We start from the raw sequence: 12,883 nt of genomic DNA on the forward strand, positions 1-12,883 counted from the left end.
CTTCATTTGGAAATAATTTCAAATTTATAAAAAGTTGCAAAAATAAAAAACAGTACAAAGAACACACATATGCTGTTTACCTAGATTCACGTATTACTAACATTTTATCCTATCTGCTTACATACATCATGGTCCTTTACCATGAAATACTTAGAGTATTTCAGCGTATATAGAGAAAGAGTCTCTATATACTATTTCTCCTCAGAGAAATAGTCTTATATAAACACAGTGCAGTCAACAACTTTATAAATTTACACTGATATAGTGTTTTTATGTAATCTGTTGTCCATATTCCAATTTTTTTCCGTTGACTTTGTAAAGTCAATGTTATAAGCATTTTTCCCCCTCCAGTAAAGGATCCAGTCTAGGGTCGTTTACTTGTCATGTCTCTAGCTTCTTTTAATCTGGAACACTTCCATAGCCTTTCTTTGTTTTTTATGATATTTTTGAAGAATACAGTCCGACCCAACCCCCCATTTTAAAAATAGAACATTCCTCATTTTGTGTTTGTCTGATGTTTCCATGTGATTAGATTGATGTTATATACGCTTGGCTGGAGTATTGTGTAGGTGATGTTCTGTCCTTAGAGTATCACATCTGGAGGCACACGACATCCATCTGTCCCTCATTGGTGAGGTTAATTTTGATCACCCAGTCAAGATGTCTGGTTTCTCCGCTGTATAATTACTGTTTATTTTTTTTCCTCTTGCAACTAATAATCTGTGGGACACACTCTTAAGAGCCTCCAGATAGCCACTCTTCATCAAAATGTCCCCTAGATTTAGCATTCATTGATGATTTTTGCCTAACACAATCTTTATGATGATTTTTCCAACTCTAGCACTTGTTCCCCATTTACCAGTCTACAAGCAGAGGCCTCCCTTCTTCCCTGTTTATTTATTATTGGTATAGACTTATGAATTCCTATTTTTTCAGTGGTTTGTTGTTCAGTATTGTATTTTATTATTTTGGTGCTCAAATTGTCCCAGATTTGGTCACTAGGGTCCCCTTTAATCTGACTACTGTGTCTTTGTGACATACTATCATCATTTTTTTGAGCATTTTCTTTCCAGCATAACAGGATGTTCCAGGATGTTCTTGTACCTATTTTATTGCCGTGGAGTCAACCATTTCTGTGAAGAATTCCTGTTCCTTTTAGTGGGGAATGGTATTAGAGACCAAGATCTCAGTGCTAGGTGTGCTACTGGGGTGTCTGCTTTTTCTGCCCTTTCTGCAGACAGAGTTAGGAAATGTCTGCATGTATATATACATATAGATACACACATATCTGTACTTAAACATATATATATATATACACATATATCTATATATACAAATACATACACTCCTGTATACTCAGATGTATATACACATATACCTATTTAAGAAATCATGAGTCCACACAGCTCCCATTCCAAAACGTACAGGGTTCTTTCTTGTATTCCTCAATCCGTGTTTATATGTTCCTTCTCTACAATGAGAACCATGATTCCCAAGATCATCAACACATTTACTCAATACTATAATACATCTAAAAGAGTTTCAGAATTACTTCTTTCACACCACCATAATAAACACACCTACTAAAAAGAGTTCCAGATTTATTTGCAATATTCTCCACCATCCCACAAACGCATCCTGACTGAGGATGTATATGGTGAGGGTGTATAGTCTGTGTTTACTTGGATTAGTTGTTTATTATCTTGTATTTCCTTCTGTTTTCTTTCTTTTGTCCTTCAGTGTGGTTATGGTATTTACTTGGAATATAATTAGATTCAGTTTGTTTCATTTTAAAGGCATAACCTTTAAGATTATTTTTATTGACATTATTCACAGTCCCATGATCTCTTCTACTGTTTAATAGAATTAGTCATGATTAGAGTTTCTGGTGGAGCTCCCCAGAGCCCCATGTTAAATAAATATCCCCTCAGTGAGATGGGATAGATGTATCACAGGTAGTGTTGTATTAGAGGTCTATCCTGAAAAGCTAGTTGATCTTGGTATACTCAGGCAGCAAAGCCAGTTATATTGCCTTTTCCCCCCTCTAAATATCTTATGGGGTCAAAATGGAATGTGATGTTTACAAAACATCTTTTTGAGAATTTGCCAGCCAGTATACCTGACATTGGAGATCAGAACTACATCATATGTATCTTGAAATCACTTAGGGCTGCTATTTAGCTAATATGCACCAGGACTACTGTACTGCCAGCTTCCATCATGACTAGTTGGCACCAGTACCATACTGGTTGTAAGATGTTTTGATCAATGTTCCTGGGAACACCCAAACAAGGTGTCCAGGGTGTGGATGTGTGTCAGGACCTTCCTATGAGAACCACCTATTGGGTAATTTGGGGTTCTCTCTCTCTCTCCATTTCCTTGCTTCCTCCTCCAGACCAGCCCCCCCACCTTTTTTTTTTTTCTTGCAGGCTTCTCAAAGTCAACCTGCCAAGCCCAAGAAGGAAGCCAGTAATGAGTTTGTTAAAGATGTTTCCAAGAAGATAAACAGGAACACACCTGCTCGTGGGTGAGTACGAGGGGACTCAGATGTCATTGTTTTATATGGTAAAGGAGAGGGTGTGACATCCTTTTGACTGCCTTTTGTCCCCATTGAGAACATTTTTAGTGAGCTACAGTGGTGAGTACTATATTAACTCTGGGTGCTTAGATGGACTAAATTGCTGAAGAATTACAGGCCTCATCTCACCACCACCCCCAATCTTTCTCTCTCCCTCTCTCTGCCCCCCTCCCTCCCTCTCCCTCTTTCCCTCTGTCACCCACCTACATGGTGTGTGCATATTGAAAGAGCTGTTGTCACTGAGGAATTTGCCAAAAGGTCTTGTGCTCATCTTTTCTCTATTTTAGTACTTCAGTCCTTGACTGAGCTACTCTGTGGTTGAGAGTGTGGAGGCAACTTAACTTTTCAGGGGATTCTCAGCAGCTGGCTGATAGCTTGCCAGTCTGCTTATCCCATTAGAACCCTTAGGGGGAGGTTTGTTCCTTGTTACTGTAGAGAAATTACTATCTCCTTAGGCCAAAAATGTGTGTTTTCCAGCTGTTATAGGGAACTGATCACAGGTTCTGCAAGTAGATAGGAGTATTCTCATCTAGGATCGGGAAAAGGATTTACTCCTAGGAAAATTTCTATTAGAAGAAGAGTTAGAAAGTGGAGTGAGACTTTTTTATATCCTCTCCTCATTCCAGTGGGAATTACTTCTTTCTGGAAGAATAGAATAGATCAGCTAGATAGCTATAACCCGGCTAAGCATGGGTTCCAAATGGTAAGGGGAGAAGTTTGGGAAACTCCAAAAAATTAACATGCCAGGTCCACAGGACACTTTGCTAATTACCCAGCAGAAAAAAAATCATACCAGAAGATTAGCATTTAGCCCTACTCAGTTTCTTGCTGAAATGAAATTCCTGGGATTTGCATGTGTATTTTGACCTTAATTCCCTGTGTTATTTTCTTTTGAATTTCTTTCACCATTCTGACTTTAGCAGGGAAATCCTCACAAAATGCCATAAACATTCTTGTCCTCATTCAGAGTTCAGTGAAATGGACCCTAATAATAGTGCTAGAGCTAATAGCTAACATCTATTGAGAGTTTACTGTAATCACACATTATTCTAAGTGGGTTTTTTTTTTTTTGGTAACAGCTTTATTAGGATATAATTCACATACACAATTCACCCTCTTAAAATGTACAATTCAGTGGTTTTTAGTATATTCACAGAGTTATGCAGCCATCACCACAGTGAATTTTAGGATATTTTCATCAACCCCAAAAGGAACTCTACCTTTAGCTGCCACCTCTCAGTCCTCCCTACCTGTAGGCAACCACTAGTCTACTTTCTGTCTCTATAGATTTATCCATACTGGACGTTTCCCAGAAATGGAATTGTACAATGTATCGTCTTTTGTATCTGGCTTCTTTCACTCAGCATAATGTTTAAGGGTTCATCCATGTTGTAGCAGGTATCAGTACTTCATCCTCTTTTATTGCCAAATAATATTCCATTGTATGGATGTACCATATTTTGTCTATCCATTCATCAGTTGATGAATGTTTGAATTGTTTCCACCTTTTGGTTATTGTGAATAGTGCTGCTATGAACACCTGTGTACAAGTTTTTGTTTGAACACCTGTTTTTAATTCTTTTGCATATGTAACTAGAAATGTAATTGCTGGGTCATATGGTAATTCTATGTTGAACTCATTGAGGAACTGCCAAACTGTATTCCATAGTGGTTATACTATCTTACATTCCTACCAGCAGTGGATGAGGGTTTTGAATTTTCCACATCCTTGCCATTTTCTGGGGTTTTTTTTTTGTTTGTTTGTTTGTTTGTTTTTTGTTTTTTTAATGGCCATTCTAGTGAGTGTGGGATGGTATCCCATTGTGGTTTAGATTTGCAGTTCTCTGATGACTAATGATTTGGGAATCTTTCATGTGCTTATTGGCCACTTGCATATCTTCTTTGGAGGAATGTCTACTCAGATCCTTTGCCGATTTAAAATATTTGGTTATTGATCTTTTTATTATTGAGTTGTAAGAATTCTTTATATAATTTAGATACAAGTCCCTGATCAGATTTATGATTAGCAAGTATTTTTCCTCCATTCTGTAGGTCTTTTCATTTTCTTCTTGGTGTTCCTGGAGGCATAAATATTTTTAATTGTAATGAAATCCAATTTATTTTTTCTTTTGTTGCTTATGCTTTTGGTATCATAATCTAAGAAACCATTGCCAAATCCAAGGTTATGAACATTTACTTTTAAGATTTTTTTCTTTCTAGAGTTTTAAAGTTTTAACTCTTAATTTAGATTGTTGATCCATTTTGAGTTAATTTTTATTGTTGGTGTATGTTAGGGGTCTAACTTCATTGTTTTGCATGTATTGATAGATATCCAGTTGCCTCGGCACCATTTATTGAAAAGACTAATCTTTCTCCACTTAATTGTCTTGGCACCCTTGTTGAAAATCAGCTGACTGTAAATGTGTTTATTTCTGAACTCTCAATTTTATTCCATTGACCTACATGTCTTTCATTATGCCAGTACTATGCTATCTTGATTATTGTTGTTCTGTAGTGTGTTTTGAAATTGGGAAGTGTGATTCCTCCAACTTTGTTCCTCTTTTTCAAGATTGTTTTGGCTCTTCTGGGTTCCCTGCAATTCCATATAAATTTTAGAATCAGCTTGTCAATTTCTACTAATAAGCCAGCTGGGATTCTTATAGAAGTTGCCTTGAACCTGTAAGTCAATTTGGGGAGTATTACCATCTTAATACTAAGTCTTCCAATCCAGGAACATGGGATGTCTTTTCATTTATTTAGATCTTTAATTTCTTTTAACATTTTTTTGTAGTTTTCAGAGTATAAATTTCTCACCTCTTTTGTTAAATTTATTTCTAAGCATTTTATTCTTCTTGATTCTATTGTAAATGGAATTGTTTTCATAATTTCATTTTCATGTTATTCATTGCAAGGATATAGAAATACATGTGATTTCTGTATATTGATCTTGAATCATAGAACTTTGCTGAACTTGTATATTAGTTCTAATAGTATTTGTGTGTGGGTTCCTTAGGATTTTCTATGTATAAGGCTATGTCATCTGCTGATATAAGTAGTTTTACTTCTTCCTTTCCAATCTGGATCCCTTTTATTTTATTTTCTTGTCTAATTGCCCTGGCTAGAACCTTTAGTACTGTGTTGAATAGAAGTGTTCAGAGTTGAACATCCTTACCATCCAAGAGTTGAATGACCGACTTATTCTGGTTTTCCTAGGACTTTCCCAGTTTTAACATTGAAAGTCTTGCATCCCAGGAACCCTCTCAGTCCTAGACAAACAAGAACAGTTGGTCACTCTATTGAGGAAGCCTACTCTGATCACCCCAGGCTTTAGATATCATAGACACTAAATACCTACTTCCTATACCAGTGTTTTTTAAGAGATGGATTTGGAGAGGCAGGCAGGAGCAAGATCACCAGGGCCTTATGGACCATGGCAAAGAGTTTGTACTTTATTCAAAGAACAGAGGGGTTCAGTTCTAAAGCGTCAGCAATGCTATATTAGTTATTCACTACTACATGACAAATCCTCCACCCCCCAAAAAGAGAGTTGGACATCCTTGTGTTCTCCTTGATCTTAGGAGGAAAACATCAGTCTTTTACAATTAGCTATGATACTAGCTTTGGGTTTTTCATAGATGTTCTTTCATAGTTAAGGAATCTCCTTTCTAGTCCTAGTTTGTTGAGTGCTTTTATCATGAAAAGGTATTGAATTTTGTCAAATGATTTTTCTAGATCTATTGAGATATCTGGTCATGTAGCTTTCGTTTTTATTCCATTAATATGGTGTGATAACATGAATTGATTTTCAGATGTTAAACTAATTTTGCATTCCTGGGATAAATCCTAGTTGGTCACAGTGTATAATCCTTTTATATACTGCTGGATTTGGTTTGCAAGTATTTTGTGGAGGATTTTTGCATCTGTGTTCATAAGATATATCAGACTTGAGTTTTCTTCTGATGTCTTTGTTTTTGGTATCAGAATAATATTGGCCTCATAGAATGGCTTGGGAACTATTCTTACCTCTTCCTGAGTTCATGAAATGTTGGTATTAGTTCTTCTTTAAATGTTTGGTAGAATTCATCTGTGAAGGCATCTGGGCTTAGATTTTTCTTTGTGGGTAGTTTTTGATTATTAATTCAGTGTCTTTACTTGTTATAGCTCTGTTCAGATTTTCTGTTTTTGAGTCTGTTTTGGTAGTTTGTATCTCCCTAAGAATTCGTCCATTTTGTCTAAATTATCTGATTTATTGGCATGTAATTGTTCTAACAATGATTTAAGTGTTTTTATGCATATCAATTGCTCAAATCTTTACAATAATTCTATAGAGGAGGTAATATTATGACCCTCATTTTACAGGTGAAAAAAGTGAAGCATAGAGCATTAACTTGCCCAAGGTCACCCAGCCAGTAAATGGAGGAGCCAGGGTTTGGATCCAGGCAGTCTAGACTCAGAATGCATGCTCTATCATAACTAGACTATCTGAAGACTACTTCTAAAAGTTCTCATCAGGAGGCACCTGGAACCTATCTGGTCAGATGGAACCTTTTGAGGCACTTTCTTTTCTTTTTTTTAACAATTCAGTAATTTAAAAAAAATTATATTTATAGAGTTGTATAGCCATCACCACCATCTAATTTTAGAACTTTTTCAGCACCCCCCTGCCAAGAAACTCATACCCATAGTCCCTTCTCTTTCCCAGTCCCTTTCTACCCTCCTCCCTACCCCTTCCCAGCTTCAGGCAACCACCAACCTATTTTCTGTTATGGATATATCTCTGTGGATATGTCTCCTCTGGATGTTTCATATAAAAGGAATCATATAATATCTAGTCTTTTGAAGGTACTTACTCTTGTTCAGACTGATCGTATTTACCTTTAATTCTCTCCCTTTTCTTATTCTGATTTCTAGTCATCCAGAGATTTGGTCACACCAGGTTAGTCACTCTGATTGGATATGCAGTCCTATTCAAAACAAAGCTTTGCATCTGACACATGTGAACAAATGTTTATTTTGGTCTTTTTTATTATCTCCACTAGGAAAACATCTTGTAAATAGCCTAGAGTGAAAGGAATATAGTTAGATACAATGAACGTTAAGTACCAGCCCAACTCTCTCTTATAAGCCTTTTATAAGCCTCTCTCTTATAATCCTCTCTCATAAGCCTTCAAACAATATTAATTTCAACCTGAATTTTATCAGATGCCTGGTGCTGATAGACAAAGACAAATAAATACAGCTAGTGAGGGAGACATATATAAGCCAATCACTCATACAATGTGGTAAGTATTATAATAAAAGCCTTTGTATATAAATAAAGTTAATAAATCATATATGAGAAAGCATAAATAACATGATTTCAGGGAAATTTTTTTAGAAAAGTATGGGGACCTAGGTCATAGAAACTATACTGTGTGCTACTTAGTTGATTTACTATGGTACCCATTGATTTTTACCCTCTAGTCTGTCTCTTGGGGTTGAAGCCCTTTCCACTTCCATACATTTAGTAAGTATAGTGACAAAACGAGATGGTAGGTGAGGATTCTAGGAACTACATGCTTCTTACCCAGACATTGTTTCCTTTACAGGTATAAGCTGGAACTCTCACCAGTAGTAGTCTCAACCACCATGGTACCAAATATTATAGATAAACCGCTCATTCTGGAGATACCTACCAGCTCCAAGACACCCACTATTGAGGAGGCATCTCTTTTCAAAAAGCCTTTCATTTTAAAAGAGGAACCCACTACTGAGGATACAATCCTCATCAAGAGGTCATTAAAGAAGAGCACAAATCAGGGGGAGGTGTCCCTCTTGGAGAAGCCACTGTCCTTGCAGGAGGAGACTGACAGTGATGTTGTAGAGCCAATGACTTTTGGGAAGAAGCATAAAACTGAGAAGGCAGCCATCAACAAGAGTACATTATCTTTAAAGAATATGTGCACACATCAGGGGAAGCAGTCCTGCACGAGGGAAGAGTTGGCCTTGCAGGACATCAATATTGAAGAGGATTCTTTCTTTATGGAGCCCACGAACTTTAGGAAGAAGCCTAAAACTGAGGAGGCAACCCCCACCAAGAAGCTGTTGTCTTTAAAGAAAAAGTGTACCACTCAGGGGAAGGTGTCCTGTATGAAGAAGCCACTAGTATTGCAGAAGATCACCTCTGAAGAGAAGTCACTCGCTAAGGAGCTGTTGTCTTTTAAGAGAAAGCCTACCACTGAGAAGGAGTGCCTTTTCCAGGAACCATCTGCATTGCCAAAGAAGCACACCACTGAACAAGAGGTGTCCATCTTGAAGAACTCATTGGCCTTGCAGGAGAAGATCGACACTGAAGAGGATTCCATCTTTAAGGAACCATTGGCTTTTAAGAAACAACCTACCACAACGGAGACAACCCTCACCACAAGGACATTATCTTTAAAGAAGAAGTGCACTACTCAGGGGAAGATAGCCCACTTGAAGAAGCCATTAGTATTGCAGAAGACCATCTCTGGAGAGAAGGCACTCATTAAGGAGTCATTGTCCTTTAAAAAGAGGCCTACCACTAAGGAGGAGTCCCTCTTCCAGGAGCTATCTGTGTCGCAAGAGAAGCACACCACTGATGGGGAGGTTACCCTTTTGAAGAAGCCAGGGGCATTGCAGGAGAAAAAGGATGGTGAAGATGAATTTCTTATGGAGCAAATTTCCTTGAGGAAGAAGCATACTACTAAGGAGGCAACCCTTTCCAAGAAGCCATTACCTTTAAAGAAGAAGCGTACCACTCGGGGGAAGAGGTACCGCTTGAAGAAGCCACTAGTATTACAGAAGACCACCTCTGAAGAGAAGTCACTCATTAAGGAGCCGTTATCCTTTAAGAAGAAGCCTACCCCTAAGGAGTCCCTTTTCCAAGAGCCATCAGCATTGCAGGAGAAGCACACCACTCAGGAGGAGGTGTCCATCTTGGAGAAGTCGTTGGTCTTGCAAAAGACCCCAACTGAGGAGGAGTCCTTTTTAAAGGAGCCTTTGGCTTTTAACAAGAAGCGTACCATTGAGGAGGCAACCTCCTCTAATAAGCTGTTATCTTTAAAGAAGAAGTGTACCAGTCAGGGTAAGATGTCCTGTTTGACCAAGCCACTAGTATTGCAGACCATTTCTGAAGAGAAGTCACTCATTAAGGAGCCATTATCCTTTAAAAAAAAGCCTGCCACTGAGGAGGAGTCCCTCTTGAAGAAACCATCTGCACTGCAAGAGAAGGACACCATTCAGGGGGATTTGGCCCTCTTGAAGAAGCTATGGGCATTGCAGGAGAATATAGACAGTAAAGATGAATTTCTTATGGAGCCAGTGTCATTTAGGAAGAAACATACCACAGATGTGGCAGTCTCTACCAAGGAGTCATTATCTTTAAAGAAGAAAAAGTGTACCACTCAAATGATGATGCCTATCTTCCAAGAACAGTTGGACTTGCAGAATATGATTGGTGAAGGTAAGGACTCCTCCTTTATGGAGCCAATGTCATTTAGGAAGAAGTCTTCAACTGATGAGGCAATTCTTACCAAGACACCGGCATCTTTAAAAAAGAGGCAGATCACTCAGGGGAAGACGTTCCTCTTAAAGAAGCCACTGGTCATAGAGAAGACTACCTCTGAAGAGGAGTCACTCTTTAAGGAGCTGTTGCCCTTTAAAAAAAAGTCTACAACTGAAGAGGAGTTCCTCTTCCAGGATCCATCTGTACTGAAAGAGAGACACACCACTCTGCAAGAGGTGTCCCTCTCAAAGAAGCCACTGGCCTTGCAGGAGAATATCACCACTGAAGAAGAATCATATATTAAGGAGCAATTGACCTTGGAGGAGAGGTCTACCACTGAGGAGGAATTCTCCTTTCAGGAGCCATTTTCATTGCATGTTAAACCTACCAACAAAGATGAGTCCCTCTTCAGGAAGTCTTTTGCCTTGCAGAAGAAGACTGATAACAAAGAGGACTCCTTGAAGGCACTGTTGGCTTTGCAGGAGAAAAGCACCACTGAAGAGGAATTCCTTTTCAAGAAACCATTGGTTCTGAAGGAAGAGCTCTCCACTGAGGTGGCAGTGAGCATAGAGGGGCAGTTATCTTTAAAGAAGCCCACTGCTCAGGGGGAGGTGTTCCTCTTGAAAAAGCAGTTGGCCTTGCAAGAAAACATCACCAGTGAAGAGGAGTCCCTTATTAAGCAGCCCCTGGCCTTGCAGGAGAATCCCAGCATTGAGAAGGAAATCATCTTGAGGGAGTCCTTGGCCTTGCAGGAGAAGCCCACGAGTGAGAAAGAGACCCTCTTCGAGGAGCCCTTGGCCTTGCATGAAAACATCACCAGTGAAGAGGAGTCCCTTATTAAGCAGCCCCTGGCCTTGCAGGAGAATCCCAGCATTGAGAAGGAAATCATCTTGAGGGAGTCCTTGGCCTTGCAGGAGAAGCCCACGAGTGAGAAAGAGACCCTCTTCGAGGAGCCCTTGGCCTTGCAGGAGAATCCCACAACTGAGGAGGAGGCTATCCTGAAGGAGCCCTTGGCCTTGCAGGAGAAGCCCAGCAGTGAGAAAGACTTGTCTTCCAAGGAGCCATTGGCCTTGCAAAAGAATCTCACTCACAAAGAAGACACATTTCTCAAAGATTTCATCAACCTCCAAGTTGAAACCAGCCCACATGTGTCCACCACTGCCCCTGACTCTAGAACAGGCTTGTCCAGCACTGTCACCGTGTCCAGTGTGGGCAAGTTCAGTACCACAAGCCAGTCCAGTACTTGTGAATCCAGTTCCAATAAACCTTTCTCATCTCAGGACGAGAGATCAGAGAAGGAGGTATTCTGCTTTCTTTCTTCTTAAATTAGATGAAGTGTTCTTTGTTGTCCTGGAGGTGGCTGCTAGCAAAGAGATTTTTTTTGCCTTCCTAAGCAATTGGTATTAAATCAAGTTGGCCTTGTAGAATCTCTTGACTTCGTGATTGGCGTAGTGATGTACCTGAGCAATTAGAAAGTATTTATTCCAGGAATACCCCCAAGGGTCTGGAATACTGTGTGTGTGTGTGTGTGTGTAAATATACATATATATATATATATATATATATATATATATATATATATGTATGTATGTATGTATGTATGTATGTATGTATGTATGTATATATACGCTTTTCAGTAGTGGTTAGACAATTTCTTTCAGGAAATTGCCTTTCTTAGTGATTGCAATCTGCATTACATTGGACCTTAGCCAAAGATGGGTTAAGTTCACAGAGGCATCTTCCAAGGAAGATGGTTTTTAAGTTGTAAATTGGAAGGACTAAGGGATGAGATTTGGCAAGCAGGAGAAGAAAGACCCCTCTTGTAGGCAGAACAACCTGGTTAAAGGTGTAGAAGGGAGGAAAAGGCTAACAGGAAGATGAACTGGGCCAGATCAAAGCACTGAGACATAACAAGGGACCTAAGAAGACAGGTGACACAATTTGAAAGAGTAAGATAAGAATGTCTTTCTTGGAGAATCTTGAGCTTACCTGTAAAAATAGTGTCTGGTTCTTAGGGCAGAGCAGGTGTGTACAGGAGGACTAAGCATTTCTTGGTTACTCAACAGTATGAGGATTACAGGACCAAGGGGTGCTCTGTTATGGCCCAGGACATATAAGGCTTGAGGAACCTTAGGAGAAGATGACAGTGGGAAGAAAGGAGTCATTTTTTATGTATGTGTGCTAAGCTTTTCTTGGAATCTTTCTCTTAATATGTCTTTCTGGTGATTTCCAAGCAGATGACCCCACTGGAGGATGTTGACAAGGACCACAGTGATCCATTTTTCAACTCAATATATATTAAGGATATCTTCAGTTACATGAAGGAGAGAGAGGTGTGTAGGTGGTGAGGGTGAGGGGCAATGATTTCCAGTTCTCATTTTCTCATCACACATCCTTCAAATGCACGTTTAAAGGGGAGGTAATAATGATGATGAAAACAATAGCAGCAACTGACATCTACTGGTAGCATACTATGAGTTAAACATTGTGCTAAGGGATTTATAAACATTATCTTGTTTAATTTTCCCAAAAACTTCATGATGGTAGGTATTATTATCTCCTTTTCATAGTTGGGGGAAACTGCTCAGTCAACACAAATAGTATGTGGTAGATCTGGGATATGAACTAAAGTCTAATTACCTTGGAGACCATAAACCTACACCTCTAATTGCTGAGGATGTAATCTCAGACACAAAAATTGTCAAGTGGGCTTTTTCTGAGTGACTGCTCTTAGGGATCTTTTCCCTTCTCTATGCAAGTTTCTGGCATCATATGTAAAACCAGACCTTTTATTCCAG

The 12,883-nt window shown here is 39.0% G+C and overlaps 1 protein-coding gene across 4 annotated transcripts in view; it reads left to right on the forward strand.

Moving 5' to 3' along the window:
* LOC309620043 (G2/mitotic-specific cyclin-B3-like) overlaps nucleotides 1-12,883 on the forward strand; it is a 187,728-nt gene that overhangs the window by 15,106 nt on the left and 159,739 nt on the right. For 3 of the 4 annotated variants that reach the window (XR_014239397.1, XM_082376004.1, XM_082376005.1), the window contains exons 4-6: nucleotides 2,430-2,527; nucleotides 8,167-11,386; nucleotides 12,320-12,418. Coding sequence is in view for 3 of the 4 variants with exons in the window: in XM_082376004.1 (XP_082232130.1) it covers nucleotides 2,430-2,527; nucleotides 8,167-11,386; nucleotides 12,320-12,418 (3,417 nt within the window). In the remaining variant the exon portion in view is untranslated. The remainder of the gene's footprint in view (nucleotides 1-2,429; nucleotides 2,528-8,166; nucleotides 11,387-12,319; nucleotides 12,419-12,883) is intronic. The other variant, XM_082376006.1, reaches the window with a different exon arrangement.

This window comes from Balaenoptera borealis (assembly GCF_965194805.1).
Source record: "Balaenoptera borealis genome assembly, chromosome: X".
Classification (NCBI taxonomy): Eukaryota; Metazoa; Chordata; class Mammalia; order Artiodactyla; family Balaenopteridae; genus Balaenoptera; species Balaenoptera borealis.